Source organism: Geotrypetes seraphini, chromosome 9 (assembly GCF_902459505.1).
Source record: "Geotrypetes seraphini chromosome 9, aGeoSer1.1, whole genome shotgun sequence".
Classification (NCBI taxonomy): domain Eukaryota; kingdom Metazoa; phylum Chordata; class Amphibia; order Gymnophiona; family Dermophiidae; genus Geotrypetes; species Geotrypetes seraphini.
In genome coordinates this window covers 180,993,287-181,013,060 of record NC_047092.1, presented here as the reverse complement: position 1 = coordinate 181,013,060, position 19,774 = coordinate 180,993,287, and the positions used below count along the sequence as shown (strand labels likewise).

General features: G+C 45.0%; 1 protein-coding gene across 3 annotated transcripts in view; it reads right to left on the bottom strand.

Moving 5' to 3' along the window:
* Positions 1–19,774, bottom strand: part of LOC117366792 (probable cation-transporting ATPase 13A4) — a 104,701-nt gene that overhangs the window by 15,236 nt on the left and 69,691 nt on the right. For all 3 annotated transcript variants that reach the window (XM_033958674.1, XM_033958676.1, XM_033958675.1), the window contains exons 16-23: positions 16,270–16,426; positions 13,789–13,906; positions 12,343–12,467; positions 11,530–11,693; positions 8,852–8,956; positions 7,054–7,133; positions 6,383–6,425; positions 2,807–2,916 (exon numbers count right to left, since the gene is read on the bottom strand). In XM_033958674.1, the coding sequence (XP_033814565.1) occupies positions 2,807–2,916; positions 6,383–6,425; positions 7,054–7,133; positions 8,852–8,956; positions 11,530–11,693; positions 12,343–12,467; positions 13,789–13,906; positions 16,270–16,426 (902 nt within the window). The remainder of the gene's footprint in view (positions 1–2,806; positions 2,917–6,382; positions 6,426–7,053; positions 7,134–8,851; positions 8,957–11,529; positions 11,694–12,342; positions 12,468–13,788; positions 13,907–16,269; positions 16,427–19,774) is intronic.

Genomic DNA, 19,774 nt, shown 5'->3' with positions numbered 1-19,774 from the left:
TGCCAAAACTGTTAAGTGTGGCCTTTTGCCTTGATCGAAATGGACAGTCAGTTCCCAAAGCAAGTCGGTGAGATTCCGTACAAAATCTCCAAACACAGTCAGAGGCATACCAGAGGTGGATACTTTTGGCAGACCTGCATACCATGTCAACCATTGTTCCGAGTACGATGGAACACTTGGATCATGATAATGATAATAATAATAATAACTTTATTCTTTTATACCGCCATAACCAAAAGTTCTAGGCGGTTTACACTAAAAAGAGCTGGACAATCATTGAAATACAATAATACAGTAAAAAATACAAATATTTGTAAAATAGAATTTCAATAATAAAACTCACTAAGTAATAAACTTATCGAACAAAGTGGTCTTAATTCATTTCCGATAACATAGCTTGCTGAATACATTTACCTAACCAAGATTGTTGCTAGAGTCCTATCTAAGAAGGTCTTATATCTACACCCATTAATTTTTGGATAAGCAAATAAGGAGAAGCTTCTAGTTTCTCTTGATGGTCTGTGCAAAACAAAATGAGGAAAGATTTTCCACATCATTGGAGGAAATGTGAAGAGATGAAGCCTTCCGACTACGAGACCAAATTAAACGGCAGAAGAAAATAGATTGTTGCAGATCACGTGACTATTTGAAGTCCCCTGCCCACAATTAAAGCCACAGGAAGAACGGAGATGTTCAGAGCACCCTCTTGTGGTTGACAGTTGATGTGGGGTTTTATTCCAATTCTGGGACATTTGATACCTTGGAAAAGATTTCTTGCACTTGTAACCGTTTTAAAAAAAATGACATGGATTATTATGATTGTATGTCCGTGGTGATTACCAATTTTCTTATTATAAACTGCTCTGAGCTATATAGATTTTGCAATAAATAAATAAATGATGATGATAATTAAAATGCCAGATCATAACGAATGGTATTAGACATTTTAAAATAATAATCCTGATCATTTTTCTGGCCCCTAATAATTGCATCCTAAACCCAAATTTCACTGACTGTACCAAGTGGTCTGGAGCAGAGCTGGGCAGTCAAGAATTTTTTATTTCACGTTGTTTTTCATCTGGTTTGTTCATGGGATTCTCCTCCCCTCCCCCATTTTATCATTATGGGATGACACAAAATGAAAATTTTCTGGCCCTCCCTCCAAGTAGTCACTCCTTTTGGACCCCTCTCTTCATAAGACCCCCTACTCACTCACCATAGCCCCCCTGAGATTACCCCAATCCCTGATGGTCCTGTGTCCATCTGCTCCTGTCCATGGCTGCAGCCACATCTAGGGTTACGAGACATCCAGATTTCTCCGGACCCATCCTCATTTTGAGGACATGTCTGAAGGGTCTGGACGGCTTTTCAAAACCCAGAACTTTGTCAGGGTTTTGAAAAGCCTCCTCAAATCGCGTCTGGCAGGTAGCGGGGGGGGGGGGGGGGGGCGGGATTAAGGCGTTACATGGCAGGGATGGGTGGAACTGGGCGGGCCTGGGGGGCGGGTCTAGGGGTCCAGATTTTCCGATTGGAAAATCTGGCAACCCTAGCCACATCCAATGTGGCAACTGCAACCTTTCAGCCTAGCCTCTCCACAGAAAGGGGGGTCAGAAGAGGCGGTGAGGGGATTGGGACTATAGCTGCCACATCTGTCATTGGTAAACAAAACCCTGCCCATTTTCATTTGCCAATGACAGGAAACACAGAATAAATGTCATTTGACGTTTCCTTCATCGTTGTTAATGACTTCCCATACCTAGTCTGGAGAGCCATTCCTCACAGAATAAGATTACATGTGGCCCCCGCCCCGTTCGACCCCTGCCCCACACCCCAGAACCCTACCTCTTCTTCCCGGAGGTTGGGGCCACATCTGAAAGGCCTCCAAGCATGCACGGATGTGACATGACGAAATCACACACATGTACACATACGTGTGATGTCACATGTCACATCCGCACATGCTCAGAGGGCCTCCAGGTGTGGTCCCGAGCTCAGGCAGAGCCCGGGCCGTCCAAAACCTGGACAAAGTGCCTGGACAGGCTTCCCAAAACCCGCAGTTTGTCCGGGTTTTGGAAAGCGCCGCGGTGTCCGGAAGGCCTCTGAGCATGTGCAGATGACATCACATGCACCCGTGTATGCTCGGCGGCCCTCCAGACCCAGCGAGAAAGAAGAGACGAGGCAGTGTGGGGGCGGGGCTGGAAGCAGAATGGGGTGGAGTTTGGGCCAGAAAGGAGTGGGGCCATGCGTCCGGGATTTTTTAGTTTCAAATATGGTAACCCTACTAACTCAGAGGTAAGAAGCAGCCCTCTGGCACCTCGAACTCCTGGACATGAGGTCAATACAGAGCCTTGCAGGTTGATTGCACCTTTATAAGCAAGCTGAGTGTGTAGAACAGCATTTTGCAGGGCATTCAATAAACAAAGCAAACACTTAGGTGCTGAAAAAATTCAGAGCTGACTGCTATTCTATAAAGGGTGCACACCTTATATAGAATAGTGTTTAGCATGGATCCTGCACCTAACTTTTCGATACCAGACTTACACCTGCTAAAATCTTATGTAAATGCTGGCGCCCAAGTTAGGCACGGTTAGGGAGTATTCTGCAATTCCGCATGCACTTTTTCGGAACAACCCTGATACACCTAAGGCTGTGTCCCCTTTTGAAAAATGCTCCATGGGAATTAGACACCATGCCTTAAAAAAACAACGCCTATCCAGGAGCGTGCACACATGGTAATGGGTGCCAATTAACATCCCAATTATTGATGGTTCAGAGCTCACTCTCCAATGAGAGAGTGTAAACTCACTTGAGTAGATCAGACACGCAGGAGATGTTGGTGATGCTGGAGTTGAAAGGTGCAGCCACAGAAGCCTCTTGTTCGGACAGAGAGATCCCCGCATGGGCAGTTTTCAAAGCCTGAAAAATATACGCCTAGATTATGCCTATGGAAGTACCAACAGTAGGTGCTGTCTTGTCATCATGCGTGCTTGTTCTTATATCATAAGGTGTTTTTAAATGGCATATACAGGTGGAGAGACTTTTATAATTGAGCCCTGATGGAGTAATTCTATAACTAAGATATTCACATTTGCATACATGTGTACATAAGAATTGCTGCTGTTGGGTCAGACCTATGGTCCATCATACCCAGCAGTCTGCTCACGCGGCAGCCCTTAGTTCAAAGGCCAGCGCCCTAACTGAGACTAGCCCTACCTGCGTTCGTTCTGGTTCAGCAGGAACTTGTCTAACTTTGTCTTGAATCCCTGGAGGGTGATTTCCCCTATAACAGCCTCCGGAAGAGCGTTCCAGTTTTCCACCACTCTCTGGGTGAAGAAGAACTTCCTTACATTCGTACGGAATCTATCCCCTTTCAACTTTAGAGAGTGCCCTCTCATTCTCCCTACCTTGGAGAGGGTGAACAACCTGTTCTTATCTACCAAGACTATTCCCTTCAGTACCTTGAATGTTTCGATCATGTCCCCTCTCAATGTCCTCTGTTCAAGGGAGAAGAGGCCCAGTTTCTCTAATCTTTCGCTGTACGGCAGCTCCTCCAACCCCTTAACCATCTTAGTCGCTCTTCTCTGGACCCTTTCGAGTAGTACTGTGTCCTTCTTCATGTTACCAACTTTCCGAGATTGGCATCACCTCCACTGTCCTTGAATGGTTCTCAAAATTCCTTCGTTCCTGCTCCTACATTGTTAACATGAATGTACCTCCCCCTGGACACCAATCTGTGGAGTCCCGCAAGGTTCACCTCTTTCTCCTATCCTCTTCAACATTTATATGTCCTCCCTAAAACTCCTCCATCTATCCCCCCTTGAAACAATTTACACCTATGCTGATGACATTCTTGTCCTTCTCGAGACCGACTCGAACCTCACTGATCTCCCATTGAACATATCCTCCTGTATCTCAAACCTCCAATCTTGGGCCCACACCGTCCAAATGAAATTGAATGAATCCAAGACAAAACTACTTTGGCTTGGCCCAAAATTAGCTCAGCTACCCCCCTCAATCCCACTGCCTTCCGGCTCCTCTCTGCAGCTCGAATTCTCCAGCAAGGTCCTGGGCGTCATCATTGATTCTACACTGTCCTTCAACGAACACCTCAACTCCCTGGTAAAAAAATGCTATTTCAGCCTTCACATGCTGAGGTCAGTAAGATCCTGTTTCCATCAAAAACAATTTGCCGTTCTTGTCCAATCCATCATCCTCTCCAGAGTGGACTATTGCAATTCCATCTTCATATGCCTAACGAAGAAAAACCTCCACAGACTCCAGCGGATCCAAAATGCCGCGGCCAAGCTTATCTTTGCTAAAAGTAAATTCGATCATGTCTCACCACTCCTTTCCAAGCTTCACTGGCTTCCGATAACTTCCAGAGTCCACTTCAAATGCATCAGCCTAACCTTCAAGATCCTCCACGGCATCCTTCCTCCATTAATTCCACTTTCCTGGAATTCCTCGAATCTTAGTACCTCCAGACCTACCCAAAAATCGAAACTATCCTTCCCCTCACTAAAAGGCATTTCCCACCCAGGAAAACAGGGGACTTCCCTCCTCTTCAGATTCACCGAGCTGTGGAATAACCTCACCTCCCCCCTTCGGAACCTGAGTGCTCTCCAACCCTTCCGCAAACATCTGAAAACCTGGCTTTTCTCTAAAATCTAACTCTCCCTCCTCTCTGACATCCTAGCTCTCTAACATTCTTCTTCCCTCCGATCTTCATCTAACCCTTTCCCTGGAGTTCCTTTCTCATTACAATCCCTGTAAACCGTGCCGAGCTCCACAACCATGGAGATGGCGTGGTATAAAAACCTAAGGTTTAGTTTAGTTTAGTCAAAAATATACCTAACACTATTCTATAAATATGCATATAGACCCAGATTCTCTAAACAGTGCCGGATTTTTTAGGCACCCAAGCTCAGTAAAAAAAATGCTGTTTATACGTTGTTTGAAACTGATCTTCAATGCGCCTAAAATTCTGGCGCCTGAAATGCGCCTCCTTAGGAGTTTTACGGCGTTTAATCCCTCTGTAGTCATTGCTAAGGTCAAAAGTGGCACTAGGCGGAAAAAAGCGAGCACAATTCCCGTCAAAGGCAGGCTCTGGAAATGTAGGCCTTAGAGAACTGTCCAGACATCTGGATGGGTTTTCAAAACCCAGCACTTTGTCCGGGCTTTCAAAACCATTGAACTCAGGGGGGGGGGTCACATCTGGAGGGCATCCGCACATACGCAGATGCCCTCCAGTCGCAACCCTGAAGAGATGAGGTTTATGTGGGGCTGAGGTTGGGGGTGGAGTGGGGTGAGGGGTTGGGCAGAATGGTGCGGGGTCACCCATCCTCTTTTGGGGTGAGAAAAAGTGTAACCCTAAGAATCCCCGCCCTGTATCACAAAAAAAAATTGCTTTTGCTGCTGCTAAAAGTCTTGATACATTTCTGCTGAAATTCTCCTAAAAACAGGGAGAAAAAAACATTTTTCAGAAGAGAGGCAGAAATGATGAGACATAACTGGCTGATTCAAGAAATGATATCGCATACTGCTACAATTCATGGGATACAAATCTAGAAGCAATCAGGTCTGGCATTGCGCCTGGTGTTTGAGTTAGAGACTGATGAGGACTGGTTGGCGCGGCCTCATTCAGGGACTTGTTCCGATTTCTCAAATTGCATTTCCTAAGGAAAGCAAGGTTATTTGTCCCTGCGTGCAGATAGATAAACCCAGGAACGGATCACTATGTCCTTGTGGAAAAAGTAAGTTATGGTCAAATTAATGTGGTAATGTGTCTGAGGGTGTGGTTCAGATCTGCTAGAAAAGACAGCTTTACATTCAGGATTTTCAAACAAAAAGAAAATATTTATTGCTCTGAGTTAAAATGTATCGCTCTTTAACACTCTCTTCCCAGGGCTGGCTCTGAACATACACCCAAAAAGTGCCTTCTGCATATAATTTTAGATTCTTTCCTACCTTGATCTTCTTCCCACAAAGATGCTGGAGCCAGACTTCTTCCCTGATCCTCTACTCTTCCCTCAGGGCTTCCCTCCTGGAAGCCTCTCTTGCCTCAGGGCCTCCCTGAACTACTCAACTCCGGGATATTTAAATTCCTCACTGCCTGGGCCCAACCCCTCTGACTCAAGACCTGTTCTAGCAGTTTGTCGCCACCTGCTGTCAGCCAGCTAAATTGCGCCCTCAGTGAGGAAGTGCTGATCACTATTCCACCTAATTCCTCACAGTCCTGAAAATCTAGATCCAGTTGGCAACCTTACATCAATGGCCTAAATATCTTGGTTTAGCGGGACACTAATAATTGTTATATTTCAATTTGATGGAATTCCAAAGTGGAACATAGATAGGTATAAAATATGAAATTTGGTTTACTTACTGCACAGTCGTTTGCTCCATCTCCACACATGCCCACATAGTAACTGGAAAAGAGGAATTATGATGGTGGTTAAGATTTCTTTCATCTTTACAATCATCTGACAAGGTGGCATCTTGGAACCTTCCTACGGACAACTTGTAATTCACTATTATAATAATAATAATAATAATAATAACAGCTTATATACCGCAATACCGTGAAGTTCTATGCGGTTTACAAAGATTAAGCAAAGGTACAAATTGATTGACTTTAAGAGGGGAGGAATAAAGAGGGTTAATAGGACAGGAAATCCATTTTTGAGGAGAGAGTGATCAATAGAACAAGTTAATCGCTATAGAGGGGAGAGAGAAGAGAGGATCAGTTGTCTAGATACGTTAGGAACAGGTGTGTTTTCAGACGTTTCCTATAACAGTTCACTGGTAATGTGGGGAGAGTATTTAATCGAAAGAGGAAACCTACTGGATAAATGTTACATCAGGGAGTGCTAGGGAGGTAAAATTCATAGATGTCATAAATGACTGCTTCTTGGAGCAACTGGTACAGGAACCAACAACAGGGGGAGCTATTTTAGATGTGGTCCTTGGTGTGACTTGGATAGGGCTCCGTGAAGATGGGATACTGGGCTAGATGGACCATGGTCTGACTCGGAAAAGACATTCTTATGTTCTTACTCTAGACTTCGATAGTCTTCAATCAGGGTTGCTTTCTGCAAAGGAGACACTCTAGCAAAAACCGTTCCATTCATCAGAATCTGGAAAAAGACAAACACCAATGGACAACTTGTAACATATACAAATACCTTTTAATAACCTTTTTACATGTTTCCAAGTGGATTTCATAGTCTTTGCTGGAAAATACCATAGTGCGTGTGGACGTGTATAGATAGAAGCTCGTTCAATAGAATTTGCACAAATAGCATTTAGAATGGTGACTATGTTCCTTTGTGTGTGCAACCATTGGTGTAAGCAGATTGTCCCAGGCGCTGTCTTCACAGGGGGCACCGGGGAAAGGGAAGGGCGCACGTGCGTGGCAGGAGGAGGGGAAAGGAACGGATGGGGTGGGGGCAGAGAAGAGGGCAGGGGAGGAGCATCACCGCCCCAGGTGCCTCTCACCCTCGCTACCCTACTGATGCCCACTTTGGAGTTGTGCGCTATGAAATTTAGATGGCCATGTTATTGAATAGGGCTTACAAAAAGACAACCTAAGGTGGATTACATTGTAGAAAAATATTTATGTGACCAAAAATATGATGTGAATACATAAGAACATGCCTTACGGGGTCAGACCAATGGTCCATCAAGCCCAGTAGCCCGTTCTCACGGTGGCCAATCCAGGTCACTAGTACCTGGACAAAACCCAAAGAGTAGCAACATTCCAGAATCTCAAAGAGTAACAAAAGATTCTAGAACCCGTAGGAGTAGCAACATTCCAGAATCTCAAAGAGTAACAAAAGATTCTAGAACCCCAAGGAGTAGCAACATTCCAGAATCTCAAAGAGTAACAAAAGATTCTAGAACCCCAAGGAGTAGCAACATTCCAGAATCTCAAAGAGTAACAAAAGATTCTAGAACCCCAAGGAGTAGCAACATTCCACGCTACCAATCCAGGGCAAGCAGTGGCTTCCCCAATGTCTTAATAACAGAATATGGACTTTAAATATCAGAAAAAATAAATAAATAGAGGGAGAAACATCGGACTTATATGTTGTAAATGGCTCATAGGGACTCCTATAACACAAAGTCATTTCAGATCCCGTACAATGTAATCCACCTCAAATTGTCTTTTTGTCTTTTTATTATTAAAAAGTTTATAGACCGCATACAACTATGCGGTTTCCATATCACATACATAAAATCTTGTTTCCCTGCAATTTCCACATATAACATATAGATGTCTGGACAACATCTTAAGCATCCCCCCAATATAAAATATCAGTAAATCAAGACAAAATAACATTCACCAATTATAAAAACAAAAGACGTCAAAGTGGATTTTTCTCATTTGTTTTTACCTTCTACTTCTTTGGTGACTTTTTGATAGATTAGGGCATAGACAGATCCACACGTAACTCTAATTACTGCCAAATAAATGCTTGTTAATGTTAATAATTGATCATAGTCACCTAGATGTGCGAGCCGATTTAGCGTGCGTTAATTGTTAACTCGCCCTTTATATTCTATGGACGCGTTAGCATTTAGCGTACGCTAATCATTGGCGTGTGCTAAATCAGTTCACGTGCGCTAAATCGGCTAGCGCACCTTAGTAGAAGAGGGGGCTAATTAGCTAATTATTTTATGCACAGATCCGAGATCAATGCCAATAATTACCTGTCCAACTTTAGGTGACCTAAATAGAATCCAGCAGGTATGGTCACCGCTGTATGGATGCTATACCTAAAGTAATCGATCTAAAGCCAATCTTGAATTTCAGTAGTTTTGCCTGTAAACGGTTTCCCTCCGCAAAACTTACTTTTGGTAAATAGCTAGGGAAATAGTTCTGGACAACGTCATAGGATTTTCCACTCAAGGCGAAATGATATTGGACTTTATCAAATTCAACATCGATACGTGCATCCTATATGAAAAGAAAAGCAATCTGTTTAGACGCTTACAGATAATCCAGAACACAGTGGTCAAAATGATAGCTCATGCAAGAAAATTCGACCATGTAAACCCCTTGTTGATGGCAGCCCACTGGTTACCCATCGAGCACAGAATTCCATATCAAAATTCTGCTATTAACCTTTAAAACCCCTGAAGCTAGTCAACCTGGATTCATGAACAGATTACTGATTCTGTATTCTCCTCAAAGAAATCTTTGATCAGTCTCTCAGAATTTGCATTCTGTTCCATCTTTTTTTAGTTGAAATCTGTTTTTAATTAAACAATAAACCATAACACAGGCAAACAGCAGACAAAAAAAAAATTATATATCAGTTTCACCCCAACCAAGGAAACAGGGCTCCCCACCCCCCAAGAGGACCGGACTCTTGTGTCCTCTCAGGTTACAAAGAACCCCAAACCCCCAGCCCCCCCAAAGCAGTCCCCCCCCCATACCCCTCACCCCCAAACCCCTGTTCCATCTTTAAGACACCATTTTCTCGGTTACTGCCCCGTCTCTCTGGAACTCTACTCCAAGCCATTCAAGAGAAGCTTCCTCTTTAATTTATTTTAAGTCCAACTTAAAAGCATTCTTGTTTAAAGAAGCCTTTGGGCTCTATCTGTCCTTGTAAGGATGATCTATTTTTATTTTTCACTCAGTACAGAATTCTGATTCTTTTCAAAAGAATTGTTGTCTCCCCGCCCTATTGGGATTCCCCATCCTTGTTCTTTCCTATCAGTTATGTAGCTCTACCTTAATTCCTTTTTGTTTCAGTTTTGTTTTGTAATTTTGTTTGTTTTGTTACTAATTTGCTGTTTTTTCACCACGTTTGTAGCTTTGTTATTACCATTTTATGTTATACCCTTTCATTATATTGTAAACCGCCAAGAAGTTTGATTTGGCGGTATAACAAATTTTTAATACACTTGGAACTTGGAAACTTGAAGACATCAGAGTACCAGGCCCAGAAGAAGGGGTATTTGAACAGAGATAGGAAAAGCTATATTGAGTTAGAGCCAAGGCCAATGGAGCCCAACATCCGTTCACTAACAGTGGCTTTTCCTGGCTGCAACAATACCAGAAAGATCCTAAAAAGTATTTTACATTTCTCATACTTAATTTCAAGGGACCAGCGATGGTTTCCTCAAGTCTAACTGGCTAATAGGTGTTTATGGACTTTTGCTCCAGGAACTTGTCTAATACCTGTGTTGATAGCAAGGAGCACTTCCTCACTGGGGGTGCAGTTTAGCTGTCTGGCAGCAGATGGCGCTAAACTGCTAAAATAGCCCCCCCCCCCCCAAGTAAGAGGGATGGGGCTCAGAGGAAAAGAGGGTTAAAAGCCTTGACAGGAAGTATAAGTCGGGAGTTCCCAAATGTAGAGATTTCCAGGAGGAAGGTCTTGAGTGAAGAGGACTCCGGGGGAAGGACGAGCCATAGTACCTGAAGAGACTGGACCAGGGAATCAAGGTGGCTCAGATACCTTTGTGTTGGGAGAGACTATTAAACATAGAAACATAGAAATAGACGGCAGATAAGGGCAATGGCCCATCTAGTCTGCCCACCCCAATGACCCTCCCCTACCTCTCTCTGTGAATAGATCCCACGTGTCTATCCCATTTGGCCTTAAAATCAGGCATGCTGCTGGCCTCAATAACCTGAAGTGGAAGACTATTCCAGCGATCAACCTCCCTTTCAGGAAGTTTTGACCCAAATCTTAGGGCACAGCCTGAAGGCAAGTCTGTGTGGGTCTGTAAGTGGTTGGGGAAGTATAATTTGTGTTTGGGGTGCAGCCAGGGTCCAGCCCTAGTTAGGGATACCAGATTTAAAAAAAAAGAAAAGAAGAGGACACATGGCTCCGCCCCATTCTACCCTGTTCCTGCCCCATTCTGCCCACAGCTCCGCCCCATTCCACCCTCCAACCCCAACCCCACACCAAACTCATCTCTTTCGGGCCATGTCTGAAGAGCATCTGTGCATGTGCAGATGCTTTACGATGATGTTAGCTGCATGTGTGTGACATCATCACGTCGCATCCCTGCATGCACAGATGCGACGTGATCCCGAGCTCAATGGTTTTCAAAGCATGGACAAAATGCCGGGTTTTGAAAACCCATCCGGACACATGGACAGACCTCTAAAAAGGAGGACAGGTGGTAACCCTGGCCCTAGTAGGACTGCCCCCTATTGGTTTACAAGGAATGTTGATGCTACTGTCTCAGTGCAAGTTATGTTAATCATGAACAAAGTCTTTTGGTTACTCCTACGCCTTGTCTGCCCCTCCCCTCCCCCACCATCAGCTCCTTCCCCACCCTCTCCTGCTGCATGTGCCCCCCCTTCCCTTCCCCCGTATCCCTTCAACCTCAACCTGATGCTTGCGCCAGCATTGGCTCTTCCTCTGATGTAACTTCCTAGGCGCGGGTTTAGTATTCTAAATATTTCTGCATATAACTAGGGATACCAGATTTGTTCATGCAGAAAGGAAGACACGTGGCCCCCACCCCTTTCTGTCACCAGCCCCGCCCTGTGTGTACCTAGGTAATGCTTACATTGAACTGAAGATCACTCTTTTCAGAATATTCCATTAAACGCCAAGAAATGGATGCCTGACTAAGGCCTTGAGGTTCATTTGCCTCGACTAAAACCACTTTACTGTTCTCAGGAATCATTCCAGATGTTTTAGCCACTGTAGCAGCTGTCTGAATGTTGTCACCTAGAATAGAATGGATATACAAAAGGGTTCGTCATTCACGCTAATGAGCTGAGGCTTGTTTTATATCATAAGAATATAGGAATAGCTTTACTGGGTCAGGCCAATGGTCCATCTAGCCCAGTATCCAGTTTCCACAGTGCCTGATCCGGGTCACAAGTACCTGGCAAAAGCCCAAATACTGTAGTAGCAACATTCCAGGAAGCACAAATAGTATCAAGATACCAAGCAGAATCTCAAGGAGTAGCAACATTCTGGAACCCCAAAGAGTATCAGGATTCCAATCAGAATCTCAAAGAGTAGCAAGATTCTAATCAGAATGTCAATATAATGTGTATACGTTTAGCTGGGTAATATGTAGATTGACCTTGGGTCATCATAAGCTTTAGGGCTGGAAAGTTGATAATACATTTTTAAATTTGTGCACATTATTTTGCAAGGAAAAGTACCTGAAAGAGCAAGTGTAAATCTCCGTGGGCATTCCCCCACCCCACTCCCATTTTCAAAGGGAGAAAACACTCATACTTTCCCCTTTGACAACTGACGTAAAGCCCCTATGAAAATTGGGTCTTGGAAGAGCATGACTTCTTTTCTTTTAATTAACCATCAAAACGGCTGAAGCATTAGCTTTGAAGGTTCAGGGTCTGCCTACCTGTGAGCATGATAGTCCTTATATTGGCACCGTTGAGTTCCTTCAAGATACCGACAGTCTCGGGCTTTAAACGGTTTTCCATGATTAAAAATCCAAGAAACTGCAGATCAGATTCCACATTCTCCCTTAAGACGTGCAAATGAAATAACATCAACGCGTCACTGACTGGTACCACAGGTTGACTTTCCCTGGACAATATATTTACTATCTTATTCGACACCAGACAAAACAAGAGCTTTCATTGGAAGAAAGGTTACAACCAACACATTTTGTACAGACTATAATGAATTAATGATTAACCCGTCAAATGGCTTTCCCCTTTTTCTGTGTATAGACAATGCTTCTCAACCTTCTCAGATTTCCAAGATTACCACACGAGATAAACTTGCAGCCAAAGGATTTCCAATGTATGAAAATTTGTCTCATGATAAACCAGGTAGGAGTCGAGGAGAAAGTGGAGGACCACTGCATTACAAGAGAGTGCTGAAACGTTCTCAGCCCAACCAACCAACTTCCTGAATTCTGAGCGTTATTTGGCCACTATAGTTGAAAAGAGTATGTTGTTTCATTAACCTCTCCCCCCCTTTACAAAACCGTGAAAGCGGTTTTTAACACAGGTCGGTGCGTTGAATGCTCTGCACCCGACATCAAAATTGCAGTAGTTAACATCTGGAGAGGCCCTGATGATTAAATGTCATTAAAGAATACACGGGCCTTGAGACCTCCTAAAATGCTTTCAGAGAAAGGTTGGGGTGAGAAAGTAATCTGGATGGGACAATAATACAGATGTGCATTCCTTGTTTCACATAGGGAATCCACATCCGCAATGTGAAAGCCAGATGTTGAAATTTAGACCTGCTCCTAGGCATGACCAAGTGCCAAATCTGGGGCAATCCTAAATCTCAACATTTGGGGTCCTGTGAATCCAGTACTCTCCCTGCCATCATCGGACCCTCCCCCCCCCCCTTCCTGACAGAACTAGACCTCCTTTGCTGCAGTACCAGCCCCTCCCAAAAGGAGCATACCCGCTGACAGAACCAGCTTCCTTTCCCAGAGGTTTCCATCTTTGGGCCCATGGCCAACACAAGGCAAACTCCTCAATATCTCCCCTCCCCTTCTGGGTTTTGTGGCTCCCTGGAATAAACCAAGGGCTGCAAACTCCCTATCCCTAACAACTCCTTGGTGCAGTCCCTGGGCTTACCAGGGGTCCCTTGTGTCTAGTGGAGTGGAAGTGATACCTACTTGATCCCACCTCTTGGCTACAGAGATTCAAAATGGCTGAGACCACTAGCAGCAATGCCAAGATATTACCATGAGTGGGAGGCTTTATGATGCCAAGAAAAAAGCCAGTTAAATTAATGCCCTAAACTCTACGAAGTATCAACCATAGGGATGTTGTGTTTGAAACAGACAATGAACAAGGAGTCTGTATTGTAGATTTCTTACCTTGTTAAACTCTCCACACCGTTATGTTGCCCTGGCTCGATAGATTTATATGCCAGGCCAATGACTCTGAAGCCTTGAAATGTATAAATTTCAAGTTGTTTTGAAAAATCATCTGGAACTGGGAAGAAAAGAAAAAAGGAGACTTAACAGCAGAGAAAGGCCACGAGATCCATCCGGTCTTTTCATTACCTCTTCGTAGGGATACCAGATGTCCAGATTTCCCTGGACATGTCTGGGTTTTGAAAAGCCTTCTCTCACTCACGTTGATCGGGAGGCAATCCGTGTATGCACGGATTGCCTCCTGCCCGACCAAAGCAGGCAGCGGGGGCAGAGCTAGGGCAAGACTGGGGTGAAAATGGGTGGGTCTAGAGTGTCCGGATTTTACAATTGTAAAATCTGGCAATCCTCCCTCTTCTAGTGCCATTGACTTACTGGATCTTGCCGTGGGTTTCTCCCAGGTACTAGTGACTTAGATTGGCCACTGTTGGAGGAAGGATACTGGGTTAGATGGATCATAAGCCTAACTCAGTATGGCTATTATGTTCCTTTGAATTCCTTACACATAAGCTCTTACCTCAGAGCCGAGACTCCAGGCGGTATATTAATTTTTTTAATAAATAAATATAGCCAATTATTTTAACATAGATCTTCCAAAACTAATAAAGTAAGCCAATACAGGATGAGAAATCTCTCGGGTCTTCTGCTCGACCATCTCTCTCCCCTCCAATCCATGCAAACTTCTGCTGCATGACTTATATTCTGAAAGATGCGCCATGCTCCTATTACCCCTCTCCTCTTACTTGCCCACAAGTGTATTCTCTCCTCACTTATCTCCCCCTATGCTCTCCCCTGCCATGAACTCCATTCATTGGGCAAGTCCCTCCTATCCATATCCTTCTTCTCCATGACCTTCTCCAGACTCCATCCGTTCTATTTTGCTGCACCATATGCCTGGAACAGACTGCCTGAGACATTACATCGGGTTTCCGTCTCTAGTAGTATTCAAATCCAAGCTAAAAGCCCCCTTTCAACTCCTAACTCCCACTCACTATAAAATTACTTATGTCCATCCTATCATTCTCTCTGCAAGAACTCCCCAACCTCTGTATTTCCTGTCTGTCTGTCCAAATTAGATTGTAAGCTCTTCTGAGCAGGGTCTTTCATCACTACAGAAAAAGATAAATAGTAGTCGTAGTTCTTTTAAATTTCTTTGCCTGGCTTTTAAGACTTTTTAAATGTGGGTTCCATACTATCTTTTTGAAAAGTTGATTCCTCAAGAACGTTGGAGATTTTGCAGTCTTCACAGCTTCCGTCTTTAAAGTAAGTTAAATTGTCTTCGACAAGAAATAAGGCATTTAGGGGTCCTTTTATTAAGGCGCATGCTAACTGCTAATAGAATATAATGGATGCCTTAGCATTTAGCGCCCGCCAAATCGGTTAGCGTGCCTTAGTTATCTAGGTCCATCTTTGTGGAACTCTGTGCCTGATGTGGTCAGTAGTAGAGAATGACACGGTGAAAAATTCTGTCCCAGTCACCGCCCCGTCCCTGGACCACCATCCACTGCACCGCCCCGTCCCTGCTGTCCCTTTCAGCACCCCGTCCCCCTCTCTGCCGTCCCCTTCACCGCCCCGCTGTCTCTTTCACCGCCCCGTCCCCGTCTTCAGTGTCTTCTCCTCTCCATCCCCCCCCAGCACCCTTCATGCGGTCCAGCAGCTCCCTCCCGCTGGCCAGCCGTGTATTTCCCTCCTTTTCCCTTACCTTTTCTTCTTAAAATGGCGATTTCTATAAGGCTACGAGCTGTATTACAGCCGGAGCCTTGAAGTCGCGTCGGGTTGCCTGCTAGAAGTCTCCTCCGATGCAACCGGAAACAGGAAGTTGCGTCAGAGGAGACTTTTATACCAGCAGGCAACGCAACGCAACTTCAAGGCTCCGGCTGTAATACATCTCGTAGCCTTATAGAAATCACCATTTTAAGAAGAAAAGGTAAGGGAAAAGGAGGGAGAGAGATACATGGACGGCCAGCGGGAGAGAATGGGCTGCCGGTTCGAACGCTCGGTCACCGCGCGTTCAAGATTTTTCACCGCCCCGTGCTACCATTCACCGCTCCACGGGGCGGTGAATGGCCTTGTCCCCGAACTTGCAGTGACCATTTTTTTTGGTCACCATTTTGGCGGGTTACCCGCGGCTAAACGCCATCGTGTCATTCTCTAGTCAGTAGCCTTAAAGGCTACTCCAGCTTTCGAAAAGCCTTGAAGGCTTTGGATGTTTTCTTGATTGCTTTTCTTTCAAAAGGGACTTAATGTAGCCTGCGCTATTCGTGTATTGTGTTGGGTTTTGTTGTTGTTGTTTTTTTAATCTAGTTATTGTAAACCGCCTTAAAACTTGTGTGAAAAGCTGTATATCAAATCTAAGATGACAGCCGAAGAAAGACAATGAGAAATTATATTTTTAAGGTGGTGTAGGAAGATAAACTTCCGTACTTGTTTCTGGCCTGCAAAATCTGGCGACCGTCTCTGGAGCTCCCTTCATGTACACAACGAGCTTTTCTTCTCCAATCGCTTGAGTAATAACAGCCATGCGCTGCAAGGATGAGGAAAAGGGGTACTGATCGAGAACGGAAATCCCTTTCACCGAGTCCTATGGAGAAAAGAAAGTCAGACGTAAATGCCTGAAAGTATTAGGTCCCAATTTGTGATATAAGCTACTGAGGGGTCTTTTCTGTGCTACAACTAAAGCAGTTAACATTTATTACATGGAGGCACAGGCAAACCCCGGGTTAAGAACGAGTTCCGTTTTTAAAGTACCGTATTTGCCGGTGTATAAGACGACTTTTCAGTACCTTAAAATCCTCCCCAAAGTCGGGGGTCGTCTTATACGCCGGGTACTGTTTACATCACAGTTCTTCAACCGGTGCCGGTCCGCAGAAAATTCCTGCCGGTCCGCACAGGACCGGCGAGATGGACCCGTTAAAATTTCTGCCCCGATGGTGTTTGCAGAAATCTTCTGTTCCTCCCAGCCTCGGGCGATCAAGACAGGCGGTCATTCCCTCTGTGAGTCTCGCCTATGCGGAAACAGGAAGTTGAAACAAAATAGGCGGGACTCAGAGAGGGAAGGTCCCGACGTTTGCTGCCTGTCTTGATCGCTGCCCCTGCTGAGTCGCCGAAGAGGGCCGCGGGGAAAGTGCAGGCAGAGAGAAGATGGTCAGCGTGCGCGGGGAGGTCAGCGTGTCGATTGGGGCCATCAGCAGCATTTGTGCTGAGTCTGCCCACGTGCAGGATGCGGCAGGTAGGGGCCTCCGACTCGTCTTGGGCGGCTGGGCCTGCGGTGCAAAGCTGTTTTTGCCGGCTTGGGGGGGGGGGGGTCGCGAATCGGAAGAAGGGGTAGTCTTATACGGCGAGTATATAACAAACTCTATATTTTAACTGTAAAAGTTGGGGGGTCGTCTTATACGCCGGCAAATACGGTAGTTCTTAAGTCGGATTTGTATGTTACCCCGAACTTGTAGATTTTAAGATTGCTCCCAGCTGACAAAAAGGCCAACAGTCCCTACCAGTGTTCCTTCTAAGGTACAGCAGGGCTTTTAATGTGGCCATGCATCATTCCTGAATACTGCTCAGTGAAATCAAATGAAGCCACGATCGTGTTCTTAAGCACGAGTCGTACTTAAGTCAGGCGTCTGTAACTCGGGGCTGCCTGTACTTTCTCAATACCTAGTGAACTCACAATCTAAGTTTTGTGTCTGAGGCGACTGAGGGTTAAAATGACTTGCCCAGAGTCACTACAGCTGCAGTGGGAATCAAACCCACTTCTCCAAGGTTCTTAGCCTACTAAGCTAACTTAAGAGAATGACACGGGGACAAATTTTTCCCCCTTCCCCGGAGGATCTCGCTATCCCCCATCCCGTCTCCGCGAGCTCTGACCCTGCCCCATTCCCGCAAGCTCTGTCCTCGTCTGCACAAGCCTTAAACACTTTCAAATCATAAGTGCTGGAGGCTTTGTGTAGTTAAGGCAGAGCTTGCAGGAATGGGACAAGATGGGGATATTGAGATCTCACGGGTGCAGAGACAAATTTGTCCCTATGCATTCGCTACGAGTCCCCCCACTCTGACTGTGCCCTGTTCATTCCCAGCTCAAGAGTGACGTGCATGGAAAAAAAATTGTTTTGAATCAATTTCAGATTTTTTTTTTTCCCCCAGTTTTCAAAACATATTTTCAGTTCAGAAAAAAAATGCACGTGCAGAAAATGTCAATTCCGTCTGTTAATCAGTTTTATATGCAATAATGTAATGTAATGTAATGTAATTTATTTCTTCTATACCGCTACATCCGTTAGGTTCTAAGCGGTTTGAAGAAAATATACATTAAGATTATAAATGAGAAGTAAGAAGGTACTTAAAAAATTCCCTTACTGTCCCGAAGGCTCACAATCTAACTAAAATACCTGGAAATTAATAAAGAAGAGAAAATAAAGATGGTTGAAAAAAGAAAAATTCTATGTGAATTTATAGGATGGAAATTAAACTGACAGTGAAGAACTGTATGAAAAATACATATGGAATGCAGTTAGAGAGGGTAGGTTACAATCTATTTATGGTATTTGTTTAATTGGAAGGTGTTAAGGTGTTAAGGTAATTTGGGGGAAGGTTATCTGAAGGTAGGTGAATCTTCTGGAGGTAAAAGAGGAGGGGTTAAGATATTTGGATGAATTTTTTGAAAAGCAGGGTTTTGATTTCTTTTCTGAATGTTGATTCGATGTCCATTCATACATTCACAAGTTTGACAAATCAACTGCACATCTGTCTCTTCCAAATGTGGCTCTTTGGAGGACTTTTTGGTTAGTGCTTCTGTAATTGTTTTTGTGATCTTATGAATATGAGTCGTTTGAGATCTATTTCACAGTACCGGATTTTCATGCATATAACGCGCATACGTGTATAACACGAATACACGTATAGCGCGTGGGTCCAAAACATTTCAGTAAAAAAAATTTTACATAACACGCACATGCGTATACCGTGCATGCTGCTATAACCTCCTCCCACTCCCGCTTACTCTTCTGGCCTGCGAACCGGCATCCTCCCCCCCGCTCGCGTCACCCCCCCTCCCCTGCGATCCTACATCCCCCCCAGCACCGCAAAACATCTCTTACCCGATTGGGCACCGGCACCAGCACCAATGCACAGGACGTGCCAGTGCCCGAAGATCCTCCCTCGTTGGTCTGGGCTGGGCTGGGCGGTGCAGTGCGAGGGAGATCCTCCTTCTTCCCTGTGTCGGCTGGACTGGGCTTTGAGCATTTGTGCATGCTCAAAGCCTTCTGGTGTCGCTCTCTCCGAGATTCTCTGAGACCAGAAGGCTTTGAGCATGCGCAAATGCTCAAAGCCCAGTCCAGCCGGCACAGGGAAGAAGGAGGATCTCCCTCGCACCGCACCGCCCAGCCCAGCCCAGACCAACGAGGGAGGATCTTCAGGCACTGGCACTGGCACATCCTGTGCATTGGTGCTGGTGCCCAATCGGGTAAGAGATGTTTTGCAGTGCTGGGGGGGGGATGTAGGATCGCGGGGGAGGGGGGGTGACGCGAGCGGGGGGATAGGATGCCGGTTCGCAGGGGGGATGCTGGATCGGAATGAAAAAAAATATTTATACAACGCGTTCACACGTATAATGCACACGGTTATGCACAGTTTGTAAAAATCGTGTATAACGCGCACGTTATATGCGTGAAAATACGGTAAATGCTTTTGAAGGTGATGCAATATAGGGAAAATGATTTTGTGGGGCCAACATAAGGATACTCCTATAAATTTGGGCGAATGCTTTCTGATAATAAAACTATAGGGCTCCTTTTACTAAGGTGCGCTAGCATTTTTAGCGCACGCAGGAAATTACCGTGCGCTACGCGGCTAGAACTAACGCCAGCTCAATGCTGGCGTTAAGGTCTAGCGCGTGCGCTATTCCGCGCATTAAAGCCCTCACGCAGCCCATAGT